The sequence below is a fragment of the Struthio camelus genome, chromosome Z, assembly GCF_040807025.1.
Source record: "Struthio camelus isolate bStrCam1 chromosome Z, bStrCam1.hap1, whole genome shotgun sequence".
Taxonomy (NCBI): Eukaryota; Metazoa; Chordata; class Aves; order Struthioniformes; family Struthionidae; genus Struthio; species Struthio camelus.
The window spans coordinates 8,689,902-8,708,513 of record NC_090982.1 but is presented as its reverse complement, the minus strand read 5'-3'; the positions used below and the strand labels follow the sequence as shown (position 1 = coordinate 8,708,513).

Below are 18,612 nucleotides of genomic sequence, written 5' to 3'. Positions count from 1 at the left end.
TGTTCACACTACCTCTAGCAATAGCTAAAATCCTGTGTGCAACATGTTACCTTTATGCTATAAAGTGGTAAAGAATCAGAAAATGGATCATTTCTTCTTACAGTGAGCAAGGACATTTATTAGTATAAGGAAAAAAGTGCTGTGCTTAAGCACTCTCTTTATCACTCTCCTGTGTCTTAGACCAATTCGGTATAACCTGTCCCTGTTCCCCAGCCTGCCTTGCTCCCTACTGGACAGTTAAAGATGTGTGCACATGTGTAACAGCAGGTATTAGTTTGCCACAGGTCTCTTTCTTCCCCTGCTTCGTCCAGTCCTTCCAGTCTGCAGCTCCCTATCATTTCTCTTTCGTGTTTGGTTCCCTCTACAATTAGCTAAAGCACGCCGTCCCACACCTTTCATAGCTAAAATATGCCTGGCAGATTATTGACTGTCTTGACCCCACTGTGCCAAGTTTTGTGGTGACGAGCCGTTATGCACACATAGCAACAACCCTGAGGAGCCAGTGGAGAAGCTGGTAACAAAATGAGCTGGTAATAAAACAAAATGTGGTAGAGGACAGGTAATGAAGTAAGACATAATATAATACATGTAGAGAAGCAGAAAGGTGATAGAAAACTGTCCTTCAGGACCCTCTTGCCCTAGCAGGGGATTTTAGCAAGCTAGAAAGTTATTTTGTACGTGTTATGGAAATTACAGAGACATGGGACATGTCATATACATTGGACCTTTTGGTCTTTGAGGCCAAATTAAGCATTATAACATGCAGTATAAGTACACTTTTTCTTTGCTTTCCTGCTCCTTAAGTAGTTTTCAAGCACAGGTGCTGACAACTTGGGCAAATCACTCTGCTATTCTGCCAAGATCCTACAACAGTTATTATCAGTTAGTTCTGCTTGACTTGTTTCTCTCAAATCCCTCTCATTAGGAAGTACACTGTATACTTCCCCAGCTGCATTTCTCATCCTCCTTTTTGCTGCCTCTGAGCAGCTCCATCCTAGCTCCATCTTCCTGTAGGTCACCCCAAGCCAGCCTGCTCTGGGAAGCTTTTCTCTTCCTCCCACCATAGTTTGGAGCCTTCCTAACCATTTCCAGTTTGAACCCTGGCTGAGCATCTGCCCGAGGGCAGACCATCCCATCCAGGCAACCAGGGCTCACTTCTTGGCCATGTGAAACACCCCCCCCTCCATGCTGTCTGCACCCAAACTGCTGGCTCCCGTGCGCTGCCCTTTCATTTGCGCTGGCAACAGGGAAAGGATCGCCTGTGCTTGTGTTATCTTTACTTTTCTTCTGTCTTCCTGAAGTCACTCCTGATCATACAGGCTTTATATTGGCTTGTCTTTCTTTGATATCTTTTACTTTTCTAAAAGACTACTTACAGAGGCAAACTGTAGGTCTGCTGATAGCACTTTTTAAGCTATCTAGATACTTTATTTTTGCAATCTTGCATCGCTATGAAGCAGTATACATTAGACCATTGTGGTACCTCTGAAGAACTCTCACAGACCTCCAGTTTCACTGGCAGCAGCTGTACTTTTAGGATATTATGTCGTCCTGATGTCAGTACAAGCGAACAGTGTTTAGCAAAAACAGAAGAGAAGCAAAATGGTAGTGAAGGATAAAAAAATCCTGAGGATCTCTTTGGTCTCCCGTTAACATTTGCGTGAGCCCTGATGTTAACGTCTTGTTTGGGTTAGTTCACTGCCTTGTGAGAGAGAGTTCAGTGCTTCAAAAGTGTTAGGCACCATCCTTGGCCAATGTCAACTCTCGAGTGCCATTGCACCTGCCACACACGGCCCTTGGGGGTATGTAGGAAACCGAGCATGAGCTAGGGGGAGAAGTCAGGCTCCCCGTTTTGGTACAACGAGGCACCACATGGACATTTGCACCCAGCTGTCGGAGGAGTCCTTTGGGGACTCTGCCCTTGGGAGCAGCAGCGTGGCTCTACTAGGGGCTTCTGCCTCTAAAAGGGGGTGAAGAACAAGAGGGGAAACATCAGTCTTCGGTGGAAAAGTCTTGGGAAGTCTAGTTGGAGAGCCGCACCAAATTTTATTTTCCCCCCACTTGTGGGATCGCTGCTCTAACCCACAATTTTCTGCAAGAGCAGCGATGGCTTGCTCCTACAGAGCAGTTGCTACATGCTGTATTCCAGGCAAACCTGACAATAGTTATCTTGTGGTACAGAGGTCTTTTTCACATCACGTGGCAACTCCAGGTTGGCATAAAGCATCATGCAATTAACCTTTCATTATGTCTCCGTCCGAAATTAGCATTTGTAGTTGCTAAATGGGGAGGCATCTGATACTCTGACCCATTCAAAAAACCTCCTGCAGTCATGCAGCTCTACCTGTTTTTTCCTTTTGCTAACCTTTGAGGGAAGGGGCACAGAAGGAAGGCACTGTTTTTTTCCCAAAAGTCAAAACCAGAAGAGATTTTCAAAGGTATATTCATCATTTCTTCAGAGACAATATCAGCAAAAGATCATTTTCCTGTCTCTTTAACCTTACAGACAATGGAGGAAATGACAATTTCTGAGAACAGCACAGGAAAAAGAAGTTTGGGGCAATTGCACTGAGAATTTAGAGAAATACAGAATTCTTCTCCTATAGAAAAAGTTCAGCCTGTAAATCAAATCAGCACTGTGCAGTACATGGGGAGAGTGGGAGAATAAAAGATAATGCAAATAACCTGTTAAAAGCACTCATCTCTAATTCATGAAATGCCTGACAAGCTCACCCTATTAAAGTGATTTACAAATGGCACATGATTGTGATAAGGATAGCAGTTCTGCAGACAGATTTTTACACATATGTGTGCGTATGTGTGTACAAACATACAAAAAAAAAAACTGGCTAAAATCCAGGCTGTGAAAGCTTTCTCTGCCCTTGCACTGAAGAGCGCTTTGGTACGCAGTGGTGTAGATTGAGTGCTTTATTACAAAGTTCCATTTGTGTTAGGAAAATTGCTCCTGGAATTTAAAATCACAGGTAAGTACTGACTGAAGCATCTCTATCAGAAGTGAAATCTTTCCTTCCTCTGCACAAAGCATGTAATTTCTTCTGAAAAGTCCCAAGAGCAGTTTGTTGTTTTTAACCAACTTTTCTTGTCTGCAAGGAGATGCTAGTAGGTTTTGCATTTAAATATTTCAATTTGTATGTTAGAAGCAGAACACAATGAACTTCACATTAAGGGAGTGTATCAAAGTCTCGTAACGAATCTAAGCGTTGAGCCCTCCAGCATGATATGTTTAAGAAAAGTTTCCTGAGGTTCACGTACAGCTGAATGGAGCCTGAGAGGTGCCCATGTCACTATTTTTGCAGAAAGGGCTGCTGCGGTGGAGCAGGGGGACAGACAGGGCCAAGGGAGCACAACTGAGACACAATGTGGGCAGAAGAGGGATCAAGAACAACTCTAGAAACAGACGACAGAAAAGCAGAGGGAGTGCAGCTGCGCTCCCAAAGTGGCAGGGAGGGGTGTGATTGTGCATATGCATGAAGCAAACAAAACTCCACTGCGGTGCAACCATAGAAAATCTGCCGTGGATTGGGAAAGTGACTATTTTTGGAAACTGGAAAATTGGAAAATCCACTATTGACTTGGAAACGTGGGCTTAGAAAATCCACTTCAAGGAGGGTGGCACCCCCCCCCCCACACACACACAAAGGTTGCGCTTAGGCTGTGGTGTGGGGCCTACAAATACACTGAGGAAGAGGAGGAGGTAGGTACATTTTCATCCTGCTGGTCCTGGTAGCTCCCAGTCAGTTATTTCAGATTTGGGCTGTAGCATTGCAGAAGGCTTGCACATGAGGGTAATTCATCTGCAAAGCAGCAAGGCGAGGTTCATAAGGCAGATGAGTCATAGCAATTTAATGCCTCTTTGGAGCACTGGGAGAGGAAAGGCTCAGGAGGGGCAAAGAAGAAAATGTTAAGCCTGAGGAAATGAGACGGGACTACGCAGGACTGTTACCAGAAAGGATGTGCTTGCCAAAGGAAGAAACTTGGAGAAATCTGCCAGTGGGCTTGCAAAATGTCCGTGATTCCCAGCCTTGCACTGGGCCCTTTCCAAGCCTGCAGGGTCCTCTGGCATGCAATGTGCATGAATGAGCTGTCTTTCTTCCTGTTGCCAGCCAATTATTTCAGTAAATTCGCACATGCAGCATCAGCAGTTCTCACCACAGTGTCTGAGGGAATGTATAAATCTTGAGGAATGGGTATCCAGGGGCCATGACATGTGTATCTGTAAGATTACCCTGTAACTGAGTCCAGCATGACTCACTGTTATCCCACCACAAGTCTAAGGTTGGCTGTAACTGTTTACTTTGTCATTATTGTTTTTTACAGGCTCATGAAAATATAGCTCATCATAAGCTATGTGAGGCTGGGATTGATGACCGCGGCCCGGGTGACTGGTTCTTGCTAGCGGATAGGACTCAAAGAAGGAAAAGTGAGGAAACAGGAGTGTTAACTGAAATAGCACCAGGATAATACAGCTTAGAGATTCAGGGGCTCCTTTGGGTTTCATGGGACAGGTGGCTGTCTAGTCCAGCTCAGCATCCTGCAGTCCTAAACGGGAACGTGTACTGTGCTGCTAGACAGGCTGGGAATGGCTGTGGGAGCTGACGCACCGCTATTTCCCGTTACAGACTTTCGTCTATAATTACTGTTTTGTGACTCCGTCACTGCTGAGGTTTAGATGGCTTTCAGTAGAAACACTATTGATCGAGCAAAGTGTTTCCACATAAAAAAAGGAGCAGTGGATGCTGCCAGTCAGGAGAGGCTTTCTCATATATCAAGAAAACAGCAAAACCAAAAAAAAAGGCATGTAAATTTCTGGGACGGAGAGAGAGATAGAAGAAGTGCAAAAACTTTGTATATGCATGTCCACATTTTCTCCCTTTTGGCAGTCTAAACCAAATTCCCAAAGCAAAACTGGCAGCTGAACTGTCAGCAAGGAAAGTGCTTATTTCTGTGAAGGTGCAATGCTCACAAAAAATAAAGCTTGTTCACTGCACAGGCCACCCTTTCCATACTCACGTAGCGGTCTGTTAGTGTCATGGTGTGGTCTCTACTAGCTATTTGCTTCCAGCTTCCCTACCTACTCTTGATATTCATTCCCACTCATTAACTCAAATCTGTTCTTGCTGCTGCCGTTGTGTGCTTTTTAATGTATGTTTGTGTTCACCGCCGGGCTAGGACCAGCTGCCTGTGTCTGAAGTGCTGTTAGTGTTTATGAATGAGCCACTGCATGCAATCAGCAAGGCTCAGCGGAAAGCACAGCAATAGGCAGCACAGAAAATATTCATTCATTCCTCTGCGCTGCTCTTGTGTTGGTTAAATCACTTTTCTCCTGAGCCTCCCGGCTGTAAAAATGGGTTGTGAACTCCTTAAGACACAGGAATGTGGTGCTGCTCATTTTTTTTATGTTTTTGCTTTTTATGTGTGTGTTTGCAGCTGCATGTTTGCAGCATCCACTTGCTGCAGCACGTGCTAGATATATATTTCCCATTGTTCTTCTGCTCACATGGGCTACCTGACGCACAGCTGTTTCTGGATGTGTGTCCTGCCGACCATCACAGGTATCACTGTTGAACAGGCTAGGGCTCAGTCTCATGGACAGACCCCCCCCATCTTTGGAAGTCACTCCACATAAGCAGCGCTGTGGTGTCTTTGTCCATGCCCTTAGTCTGTAGCAAATGCCAAGCATTCAATTTATGTCAGTTCAAAAGGCAAGAAGGCTAAGTGAAAGTTGCATCAGCTTGTATTTCCCACTTGCATACAAACAGCCTCTGTGGCTCAGCTGGTGCGTATTGATCTGTTACTGCTTTGCCTTGGCAACTTCAGCTGTGCCTTGTCCTCAGACCCAGGTGCCTTCAGGTCTTAAAAAGCAACACCCAAGGCTCTTTGAGGAGTCTTTCTGCATTAGGGTTTCATCCTGATTAATATATATGCTCTCCTATTTTCTTTAGCAGCTCTGTCCTGCTCGCTGAGAGCTAGCGCTTATACGGCTTGAGAGATATGTAGTGTGTGGGGATATGATTTATGTTCTCTTCTCTAGACAAGAGGGTTTTATGCCCGTATGCCCTGTCTCTGACGGTCTTTGATTTGCTATGATATATCTCCCCCATCATGTGGCTGTTTGTGTGTGTGTGTGAGATGTCCCACTGCCTGCACAGAGGGCTAGTGCAGCTCCCTTATGGCTACCCACACGCATGCACAGGCTGGCTCGCGCCTTGCTGGGCTGCTAGGGAAATGTTAGCGAGCACGTGCTTACTTCCTTCTGAAGACCCCCTTTTCACCGTTGCTGCTAATATAGACCTGAAGAAGGTCTGTGATGTTAGGATACAACAGTCCAGTTTGGCCCTGGGTCTTGGCGTTTCTCTCTCAGCCCAGAGTTGGTCCTTCGCCTCCCGGCAAGAGCAGAGCTCCTTGTATGGCAGGTTTAGCCAAAACACAGAGAAAGCTGGTGTTTTCTTTCCCTGTCTGGGTCTCCACTGCCTCATTTCATCTCTTCTCACGGTGTGGCTCCTCTAAAGCTGTGAATGAAAATTTAGTGGCTTTCCCCCCACGTCAGAGTTCATGGCAAGATCTTAGCCAGACTATATCCTTCAAGCAAGACACAGTTTGACTCACGATTTAGCAGTACAGGCATCAGTCTGTTATAATATCATCCACCCCTCCTGCCCAGACATTTGAGCTCTTCCTATCCCCTGCTAGTTTTACTCCTTTCATATTTACTAAAAGGGCTCTTTTATCCTGCTATTCTTTAATACCGTCAGCATAACAACACCCCTTGTAGTCTTCCGACACTTTCAAACATCCTCTTTTGGGCAGAGTTCAGACAATTTTCAGCTTTGTAGCCAGAATCATACGTTGAATAAACCCAGGTCTTAAGAAGAAGAAACAGCAGACAGATGCTAACGTGCCTCACGTTATCCAGGTTTAAGAGCTGGGATAGGTTGCTCCTGACTTTGACTGACTAACCCAGACTTTATTTCTTACAGATAACTTTCTGCCTGTGTTTTCAGGTGATATCACAGCAGGAACAAGATGCAAATTGGGATGGAAATGGTAGCTGCATGGTAGAGCTTAAATACTAGGGACGGATTTGCTTCATGTTTTGCAGCTGCCCAGCTCCCTGCCTGCATGCAAACCTCCCTGTGTTCAGGGCTGGTTCAGCCTTTGCTCGGCCTCTGCGCGGGCAGCACTGGCGAGCGGAGGCAGGAGGTAGCTCCGCATGAGCTGGGTGATGCTGATGAGTCTCCCCTTCGCCCTTCCTCTCCTGCCACCAAATCTGCCCTTTCTCGGCCCCCGCTGGGAGGCTGCAGCAGCAGGGCTGGCAGGTGGAAAACCCCAGGGCAGAGAAGGCAGCGAGCAGGGAAGCATGTTTCCACCAGCAGGACAGCTCTCGAAGGGCTGGGATGGTCTGCCAGGGTGGCAAAGCGCAAGGGTGACCGAAACCACAGAGCAGCGAGGATGCCCCCGCTCACTGCAGCTTGCGTTTGAGCCTGTCGGAGCCGCGGGGAAAGCAAGGGCAGAGGGAAGCTGCTTTCAGCTCTGAGTAGAGCTGTCGTCTTGGCAAAGCTCTCGCTCAGTTTGCTTGTTTGCTTGGCAGTCACTCTTCATGATGAACTGGTGCGTGGAGAAGCAGAAGGGAAAGAACAGGATCCTAGCCCTCCTCCTCCCTGAGCCACCCCTCCTGGTTTTAACAGCCAGTCAGCCTGCCTCCAGCCCTGCTGTGCTTTTTGAGTGCCCTAACGTTATTACTATGACACGGATAATTATTAAGACATTAATAGTCACCGTTAGCAGTATTTTCCTCGGTGTCAGCATAGCTTGAGCGGTCACTTGAGGTTAATGAAAAAGCCTGGCCGGGCCCTTTGAAATAAAGCCCCCCCAAGTAACTTTTCATTGTGTTCCCCAGGGATAGCTGAGCATGTCATGTAAGTCTCCAAGTTGTTAACATAATTTGAATCACGCTGTTTAGTGCAATGACAGAATTACTGAGTGAGCTCTGGGGTCACTGTTCGTGTGGGTCAGAAGAGATGATCTTCAAGGCCCTTCCTGGCCTGACAGCCTATTAATCTAGGAACAGTTCCTCCAGCGGGGCAGGAACTAATTCATTTAGGCCCTACAGAGCTATACGAGCTCTTTAGGGTAATCGTAATTTTAAAAAAATGCTCATTTTTTAACCAAGAAAAAGCAAGCATATTCAACTCTGACCTGATTTTCTCAGTGAAAAAGCACTGTAGCTATACCATGCCTCTGCTGGGCAAAAATCTGTATTTCCTAAGACGAGACTTACAGAGACCCGTCTTCTCATGACCCTCTTGAATTTCAATTGTGATTTTCTCTTGTGAAAATGGTATTCTCAGGAAGCCTATTTCCAGAACATTGTCTGGTTCATTAGACAGCATTCGCCTCTGTTAGTCATTGCCTAACCTTCACTTTTCTTCTTCAATCCATAAAAGAAAAGGTTATGCAATTCTTATTGCTAACACTTAACTTTTCACTTGATCCATGAATGAATTATTGGAAAAGTTTGTAATGAAGAGAAGCAGCACATTGAATAAAGTTGCTAAGGAAAAAAGGAGAAAAATGTTCGCGTCATTATTTTATCTAGGCTGAGTCTTCAGCGTCTGAGAATCAGATCACCCTCTAGAAGCTCCTGCTGCTGCTGTGTGCCATGAGAAATGATTTCGCAGGTAGTGAGCAGCAAGCCTTACCAGGCCCTCCACAGCGGTGAGACCAGAGAGTCTGGCAAAAAGCACACAAAATGCTGCCAGCAAGGACGGCAAGAGTAATACGGCTGTACTCTAAACTGAATTCTGATTAAGAATCATTCAAGAGTTTTTGATAATAAAATGATGATATTGCATGCTGGTTTTAGCTTATGTCTGAGTTACTTTGCTTAAGAAAAAGAAACAGCCTTGAAATTGGACGTTAATTTATATTGCTAAGGTTGCTAACAAGGACTCACCGTGGCATATTTTAAAGTTCAAAGTAGACTGGTATCATAAAAAGGCACCTATAATCCCTCAGAATAGAGGCTTCACCTTTTGCATCAAGAAAGAGAATGGCAGTGGAGAAGAATTTGCACAGCAGCACATTTTCAAACACATCTAAATACGAGCTGCTAATATTCCAGGCCTTAAAGAGTGTAACCTGAAGACACCTTAACCTGTTCAGCGTGGTGCCTCCATTAGGATGCAAACTGAGAAAAGAAGTATTGTGTAATGATCCGCTCTAATATTTACCCGTTTGGTAGTGTCTCCAACAGAGCCAACCTACGCTTGAACAATGAAGAAACATCGGCCACTGTGTTGCACAAAGGATACTGGGACAAGCTCACATGCAAAAACCTTTATTTACAGGGTCCGTCACCGATGGTCCATCATTGAATGTAACGGTAAAAGCTGTTTTGGGGGAAAAGGAGGGGGGGAGGGGAAGAAGGTGGAGAAAAAAGAAGAAAGCACTCCCCCGTGGTCACTCCCCCATAATACTTTTCCCACAGTAACTATACAGTTTTTCTACCCAGACCTGCTCAGACTCACCCAGGTTGTTCCCACGTAGGAGGCTGCTGGCCCTGTCAGGAGCATGTCTTGACCAGGCAGGAGCTGGGAGGGAAGGCAGGCTGCAGGGCTGCAGGGGACGGCTCTTAGTAATAAAAAAAGGCTAAGGGAGCGTGCAACATTTACGTTTTTACAGAGGCTGTGCTATGTGCATACGGTATTTCCCAGGAGTAGACTTTCATGGCTACAATACCACTAAGGATGTTAGTAAGGCAAGGCATGAAGGGAGAAGTAATATTTTCTATTAGATCAACTGACAGAAATCAGACCCTGAAGAAGCACTTGTTTGACAAAAGCTCATCTGTCTTTTTCCCAGTTATGTCAGCCAACCTAATAAAACCCCAAAGTTTCCTTCTCTTATACAGCTTATCTCACAGAATCACTTGGCATTGCACGCAAGAACCCAAAATTGGGCAGAACTCAGGCCCGTCAACCTAAAACAGCTTCTCAGAGCAGCTACTATCCAGATCTGAGAAGCCTCTGAATCATTGCAGCTGGTTCAGTTCCAGGTCATGGACTTCTTCCATGGCCTGAGGATCCATATTTGCTCAGATCATGCCCTGCTCCCCAGGCCTACGGACTCCGCCTTGCTCAGAGCCAGGCTGAAGGGCCAGACTGTTGGCCATGGTCTGACCACAGCCAGCACTGAGGCCACACCAAGACATTCCTGGTGGTGCCGTCCAGGCCCAGATGCCTGGCAAAAGTCCACTAACACAGGAAGCCTGACTTTTAGGTCCGTTTCTGGCTGAAGAAACCAAATTAACCATTCATAGGCAACTTAGTTGACAGGCAAGTCCTGGGCAAGTCTCCATCCCCGCATGTTGAAATAGGGTCACTGAGCAGAAAGGAAAGCAAAGGTAACACTGCCAAAGATGAGAGGAAAAGAAAAACAGAAAGTTTGGCTGCTCGTCAAGGTCAAGAGAGGTCTGTGTTTTAGGGGCTGGTTGTGCATCAAATTACTCAATAAAAGGCATTAATGTTTGAGGAACAAGGGCAAGAAGCAGAACCTTCCCTCGTCCTCCATGCTTCAGGGTAGTTTGCTGCTTATGTTAATCCTTTAATAAAATTGCTGTTGCAAGACTGCTGGGACAGCTAACGTAGTCACACTGATAGCTCCAGGTCTCCAACCGGAATTTCTTCTGATTGGGAAACAGTAAAAACAAAGTGGGGCTTTTGGCTGCCCCCAAGGTATTCCAGCCAGGCAAGGGTGCTGCCAACGCTAGCAGGTTTCCCATGCCTTGCCGAGTCATACCCCAGCCTGGATATACACGGAATAAGGAGCTGGTGTTAAGTGCCTGCCATGCAGGGGCTAAAAGCCTGCCTAGGATGCTGTCCCTCAACTGTGCATAACCTCTGCTTTACAAGACCTCCAGCTCGGCTGAGGAGCTCCCAGGGTCAAGGGGAAGCAAAATGGCTTTCCAGATGTTCATCGTCACTGGAGGTGCTTGAGCCAGCTCAATCAAGGCCAGGGTGAAACCTTGATAGAAATGAACAGGATCTTTCCCGTCCTGCTCGGAAACGTACATGTCTTGGTGCTACTAAAGGTGCCCTGCAAGAGAAACAGGAGCAGCATTGTACCCAGTGTCTCAGCAGCTCACAAAGACTCTGAAATTAAGCAGTGTGTTAGAAACCCCTTCACCCCCTCCCCTTCCCTTTAGCTGCTCCAAACTCATGGTCCCACCACCCAGCAGATCCTGCTCAGGCAGATCCTGCCGCTCTCCTCAGCCCTCAGCCTGATGGAGTGCTGATGTTCCAGCCAGGAGGAAAAGGAGATGAAATATATTCGCTTACCTTTGGAAGGCATTTTAAGTGCTACCATCCTGAATGAATAAAGTGCTACTCAATATCTGCATATTAATTATTCATTATTTTCATTAAGGAACACTGAGGCATACTATAGCTGCGTAGATGAAAGAAATCAGTGTTGTTCTCCCTCTCCCCGCGCTTCCTCACACCTTTTCACTTTGAGATTATTCTAAACCTGTACACACTCGGATTAGAGAAATGTCTGGTTTTTTATTAGCAATAAAACTTTACATTTTTTTTCCGACTGAGTATTCATAGATTTATGGATCCATAATCATTCACGTCACAGACTGAGGGAGATGAGGCTGGAACAGGATAATATCCTCTAAATCCCCTTCTCTAAGCACTCAGATCTTCCCTGTCAGCAAGATTAAAACAGTCAACAGCAGTCTTCATGTGTCTATATCTCACACTGAGCTTTCACAACTGGAGTGGCGGCTGGCAGGGAGAAAAAATGCAGAAGTGCTGCTGTGCTTGATACTACTGAGAGAGAGAGAGAAGGAAGCAGAACTGTCAGGCTTTGTGGTTTTGCAAAGGACTGGTGCTAATTTCTCAGTCAGGTGAATGCAAAGAAAGGAAAAGAGTAAAGAAAAATATTATGCTGCAGTTTAACCAGAGGGGGCAGTTTCTCTTCCCAAAACATAAAGTAAGAGAGAGAGAAGCATCAAATGCTCTCCAACCGTCCGACAAGGGGAAGGAAAACGAAAGCATGCATTTAGACAAGCAGAGTGGCTTTTCTGCTGCTGCTCCATTGACCTCCCAGTCCCTACTGCTCCTGGGACCTGAGGGGAATTACAACTATTACGTGGATGATGAAGATGAGGAAGAGGAAGAACAAGAAAAATGGCCAAATGGAGATTCATTTGAGGGAGAAAACAAGCTCTCTTCATCCATTCCTTGCTCCCCTTCCCCTTCTGCTGGAGCCCCGGCCATGGCTTCCACCTCGTCGGTGCTGAACATTAACGTCGGCGGCCAAAGCTACCACCTCACCTACCAGGCGGTGGCCATCTACCCCAAGACCCGCCTGGGCCGTTTGGCGACTTCCACTGACCGCCGCTGCCAGCTGGGCCTGTGCGATGACTACGCCGCCCAGGTAGACGAGTATTTCTTTGACCGGGACCCGGCTGTCTTCCAGCTGGTGTACAACTTCTATGCCTCGGGGGTGCTGCGTGTGCGGGACGAGCTGTGCCCTCGCAGTTTCCTGGAGGAGCTGAGCTACTGGGGTGTGCGGCTCAAATACACGCCGCGCTGCTGCCGCATCTGCTTCGAGGAACGCCGCGACGAGCTCAGCGAGCAGCTCAAGGTGCAGCGCGAGCTGCGCTCCCAGGCCGAGGCCCAGGAGAACGAGCAGCTCTTCCACCACATGCGCTACTACGGTCCCCAGCGCTGGCGCCTCTGGAACCTCATGGAGAAGCCCTTCTCCTCCGTCACTGCCAAGGTGATGGCCGTGGCCTCCAGCTTCTTCGTGCTCATCTCCGTGGTGGCCCTGGCACTCAACACCGTGGAGGAGATGCAGCAGGTGGATAGGAAGAGCGGGGAGAGCCGGCCTGTCCTGGAGCACATCGAGACGCTGTGCATCGCGTTCTTCACGTTGGAGTACCTGCTGCGCCTGGTCTCTACCCCTGACCTGCGCCGCTTTGCCAGCAGCGCGCTCAATGCTGTAGACCTCATTGCCATCCTGCCCCTCTACCTCCAGCTGCTGCTGGAGTGCTTCGCTGATGACGACCAGCCCCGGGGCCGAGGCTCTCAGCACGAGCATGACATTGAGAAAGTGGGACGGGTGGGCAAGGTGGGGCAGGTGCTTCGCATCATGCGTCTCATGCGCATCTTCCGCATCCTCAAGCTGGCCCGCCACTCCACGGGGCTCCGTGCCTTCGGCTTTACCTTGCGCCAGTGCTACCAGCAGGTGGGCTGCCTTTTGCTCTTCATTGCCATGGGCATCTTCGCCTTCTCCGCCATGGTCTACACGGTGGAGCATGACGTCTCCAGCACCAACTTCACCAGCATCCCCCATGCGTGGTGGTGGGCTGCCGTAAGTAAAAACATCTCACCTTGCTGGGTAGCCAGAGGCCCTCCCTCCCCTCCCCTCCCCTTCATTGCTGGAGTTGCTGTCAGTCTTGAAAACAGCAGGCTCAGATCGGTGAACATCTGCTCTGAATTCTGAGCTTACAGGACATATGCACTCACTCACCTCTGCTGTGAGCTTAAATCAAGGCTTAATCAGGCCGACAGTGTTGAAATTCCCATCCCACTGCATGCATACGGTGCTTGCCCTTTAAAGAAGAAGTGGGCAAACAGACAGGAAAGGAAAGCATTTCCCCACTTAATCAAATAGACAGCACTAAAAAAAAAAGGGAAAAAAGTGCCTATCAGGCTAGCTGGTTGCAGAAGAACGTGGGATTTTCATTTCTGCTGGTATTTTCGAACACTTACTCTAACCCATCAAACATCTACGAGACGATAACACATAGTTTATGTACTGTTAGGCATGCTCTACACAGTCAAACCTGTAAAGCCAAATCTGTCCCAGAGCCCTGGCTATTAAAAATGTGTATAGGACCAACAATTGTTCTACATAAGGCACTGTGTCCTGTTCTTTAGGTGACACCCCTAAGACACATGCACATGAATAAAACATTGCTGATATTTCTACTGTGCCAGACTTGCACAGAAGTAAAATGGAAAAAGGCTCAGCACGACTCGAGGGATGGATAAGGGGATGAACTGCCCAGCCACGTCCGGGCTGCTGGTTTGAATCCCACACCAGTCAGTAGTGATGGCAGGTTAACATCACCTTGCATCTTTTTTGCAGCCTCTGCAGGAAAGAGCGTGTTTTTAGTCCTATCCCGAGCAGGGAGAAGCTCACATTGCAAAATGGCAATTGGAGTGAGGGCCAGTGGCTGAGCTCCGCGGACATGCCTCAGAAATGGAGCCAGGATGACCTCATTTTCACGCGCTTAGGCACATCTCCTTGGGAGGTCTGAACTGACCCGTCCTCTACTGTGCGGTGCGGAGGGAGGTTTGAGGTAGCATTTTTCCAAGCTGTTGGTTTCACACCTTTCCAGGGCATGAAGATTTAGCCAGGGACATCGGACTATGGCCATTTTGATTTCTCCACCTGCTCTAGCACGTCATCGCCCGGCAGACATGTATGTGATGTGCATGCTCTTGCAGAAATGCGCTGAGCATCCCCCAAGCTGGGGCGTGGGAAGGAGGGAAAATCAATGTATGTTGCAAAGGGTCCTGTAATATGGCCTTTACGTGGCATCTGTAAGTGATATGCAAAGGTTGTGAAAAAAATCACACCTCATACGTAACTGGAATAAGGCCATTGCCTTATGTCTTGTTTTCTGAACGTGCAGGATGCATGTAAAATCTTTAGGGCTTACTCCTGCAAGCTGATGGGCCATTGTTATTCAGATATTCCTATGAAACCTACACAATTATATACATGATAAGTGCCTATTTAAGCCAGGAAGGGGTGCCAGAAGAGGAGCTGTAGCGCACACAGTGCAATTGTATGTCATAACTCTTTTGTAAGTCTATTTATTGTTAGAGTAGAAATTTAAAATATTCAGATCACTCAGATTTCAACAAAATCCAACAATGATGTCGACAGTCTCTCACACACAAAACAACAGTTATCCCTCCTAGATTGCCCTAGGTGATGTAGAAGAGGATGCCAGTGAAACAGGACCTTATCACAGGATAATGATATTGTCCTGGCTGGTAGAGATAAGCATCTTGCCTTCATCTCAGTATTTATTTTTGGAGATATTTATCCTGCATTATCATTCAAATCCAGTGACTTAATTTCCATTAAACCAAATGACTAATCCCTTTTATTCCACAGGAAGCACCAGGTGCATCCTACAAATATGCTTATCCAGTGCTGTCTCATGTACCCTAACGCTTTCTTCATTTGAAATAACATTTTATTTAGCATGTTAGAGGATGGCAGGCTGCACACTGTGACCTTCCAAACACTTATTTCAGAGCAAAAGCCACAAGGGCATTGCAATGAAACTGCTATTGCCTGCGCTTTAGCTACTGCTGAAAGAGTTTCACATTATCTTTTCACAGATGCGTGCAGTGTCTTCAGATACTGTGAAAAAAAAATTAAATAAGATTACTTGGCTGGAAAATATCCCTTGCATAGGGGTTAGATTAGGATGTGCCAGATTGCAGAAGTCTGGAAATCATGCCTAACAGGGAAAAATAAGTTATATTCACTAAATGTAAGGACTAAAAACTACCAAGATGTACGCATTGGAGGAATGTATCTTAGGAGTTATTTTGTACCAGTTGTTTGGGAGTACTTCATTTATATGCAGCGTCCCCATAAGCAAACACCTAGTGGACATGAATTCAGCCCAAACCAAATTTTACACTGGCAGCGTTGCAGAACTCAGTGCAGTACGCAGTCCATATAAAACACAGCTCCTTCACGCATGCATAGGCTCAGAAGAGAAAATGAGAACGTCTGCGAGGTTGTACACATAATGTGATGGCAAGATTTACAGGTTCATGTGACATGAAGATACTAAATATCAGCACTCCCACAAAAATACCCCAACATTGTCATCAATCCCCAACCCCTTTTTCAAGGCACAATTCAGCAGAAGTTTCCAGGTACCTGTCAGCTAAAACAAGAGGAGTGTTGCCTGTGGAAAGCGCACATACTATAACATGCCTCTGTAACCTCTGACGTATAGCTGAGCAGGAAGAACAAACAATTTATCACCATAAATACATATTGCAAGCACACACTGCAAGCAAAGGCTTCCGGGCACCTGAATGAGATCTTTGTTTTTTTCTATAGCTTCTTACAGTTATATAACTGTTAAAGGGAACTTTATTTATAAACTTCAAACAAAAGAGCTCTGCCAGGCCACTTCTTCCTATAGTGCAAACATTATCGAAATACATTTTGCAAGTAGCTGAAGCTTTTCATGTGCTTTTCATTACTACCTATATGTGTGTGTGTGTGTGTGTGTGTGTGTGTGTGTGTGTGTGTGTGCATGTGTGTGCGTGCGTGCATGTGTGTGTGGTATATGTGGTATACATGGTATATATATAATACATGATGAATAAAGGTGAGACTCAACACGTAACCCATACCTCAGTAAATTCCCAAATACTAGCTTTTGCAAGCGCATTCAGTTCAGACACAGAGGCTGTCGTTCCCATCGAGGGGATGCAGGAGCAGGGCTGCTGTTGCCGCTGGATTTGTGCCGTCAGGGAGCACCTCGAGCTGCTCACCTCGGCCCAGTAAACCCACCTGCTGGGCAGGATGGACGGGAACGTGTCTGGAAATTCCCTCTGCAGGACAAAGCTGTCAAAAACCTTCCTTGTTGCTCAGCCACACCGTTGTTTTCCGTTATTGCAAGAGAGGGTTATTTTCTTTTTAACTGGGGAGGGTGCACTGTACAGAAGAAAGCCGGTAGACAGCGCTTCAGGTTTAGGATACAAAGCGCGCAAACGTTGACTTTAGAATTGTCCGTGTTCCCTGATCATGTCTGGACAGATTAGAAGGAGACACCTGCTCGTACTGCCCTTCTCAGGTAACCAGCCGCACTGCTTTGCCTGTAGGTCAGCATCTCTACAGTGGGATATGGAGACATGTGCCCGGAAACTCACCTCGGCCGCTTGTTCGCTTTCCTCTGCATTGCTTTCGGAATAATCCTGAACGGGATGCCCATCTCCATCCTCTACAACAAATTCTCAGACTACTACAGCAAGCTGAAGGCCTACGAGTACACGGCTCTCAAGAAAGAACGGGGCAAGGTGGACTTCACCCGGAGAGCGATGAAGAAGATATCCGAGTGCTGCGGAGAAGGGGCGACCCACCGTTTGTCGCGGCACTGACACAGCTGACGCGTCGTGGGCGCGGAGGGCGCGGAGCCGCTGAAGGAGAAAGGAGAAGAGCAGACCTGCCGAGTCTAACGAAGACGAGGTGAAAAGCCGCAAAGTCACAAAGGTAGATGGTGAAAGCTGTTTGGTGGAGGGTCTTGTCTGAAGAAGCTGACGGCTCAGACTGCTTGAGGAGACCTGGGGAGCTGGGTCTTCGCGGGGCTGAGAGCAGCGCTTGCCGCTCGGCCGCTTTCGGGGACGGTGCTCCTCAGACCCACCACCCGGAGGCCCCGAAACTGACCCACGCAACATGTAACCCCCTGCTGCTGGCGAGACCCGCAGTTAACACCCACCTGGTCCAAACCGCTGCAAAGCCAACTGCTAGTGGTCAGGCTCGACTGGCGTCAGCGCGATCAGTCCGAAAAAGCACGCAAAGGTAGAATACCCGCTATATTGACTGCCTGGCTGAAACTGGTTTTGTAGCAGCTTTCAAAACCAGGAAAACAGCCTGGAGCGTTTACCTGCATACTGGCAGCGTCTCCTCTCCTTAAGCTTCCAGCTCCTATTTACACTGTCACGTAGCTACGGCTCTGTGTGCCAATTTTGTCTGTCAAATGCGGCATTGTGAATTGTCTTACTTAGGCGAGTAACACGTCGGTTTGGCTATCTCCACCCCCACCACCTCCGTAACGGTCTTTTATAATGGTAAGAAGCAACGTAGAAATCTCCACTCTGAGCTGATAGATCTCACTGATCAATTTCCAGACTATTATTTCCAGACCAAAAGCTTCTTCAGATTTAGGATTAAGAGATAAACTAAATTTATGTTGCAACGTTTAGTGCATCTTCTTATTGAGTTGTTTGTTAGAAAAATAATGGGTCATAATGGGACATAAATGTTAGAGCAAAGTTCTGAAAAAATGTTGTAATTAAACATGTAATGGATAATAGCTCATAAAGACTTTTCACAAAAAGGATCTTATCAGCACTTATTTGTGAAAGGCTTTAAATACAATTTGAACACAAGATGCATTGAACTTACTTACTTCAGTAACTGGTAAGATTGTAGTGAACAGGAAGTGGGGATACACTTTTCTGGTGCATACAGTCATTAAGGACACCCTGGCTCACCTCCGGTAGTACCTTATTGTCCGAGATTACTCAGCTTTCTCGCAAAGCCGCATTTAACTTCCCACGTGTAAGAACATTGGAAACTCATGCCAAAGAGTGTGCAACAAATAACTACCAAAAAAAAAAAAAAAAGGTGATAAGCTCAAAATTCAATTTATTAGTTTGCAGCAGATTAGAATTTTTTTTTTTTTTTTGCACAAGAGGAGTTCTGGCAGTTTAGAGACAGGGACATGAGCAACAGGTCTGAAAGACCAGC

The 18,612-nt window shown here is 46.8% G+C and overlaps 1 protein-coding gene across 1 annotated transcript; it reads left to right on the top strand.

The window, feature by feature from the left end:
- Positions 1–11,970: 11,970 nt before the first annotated feature.
- Positions 11,971–17,997, top strand: KCNV2 (potassium voltage-gated channel modifier subfamily V member 2). The gene is made up of 2 exons (XM_068927464.1): positions 11,971–13,404; positions 16,965–17,997. The coding sequence occupies exons 1-2, from the start codon at positions 11,971–11,973 to the stop codon at positions 17,238–17,240; spliced, it is 1,710 nt and encodes a 569-aa protein (XP_068783565.1). The 3' UTR covers positions 17,241–17,997.
- The last annotated feature ends 615 nt before the right edge of the window (positions 17,998–18,612 follow it).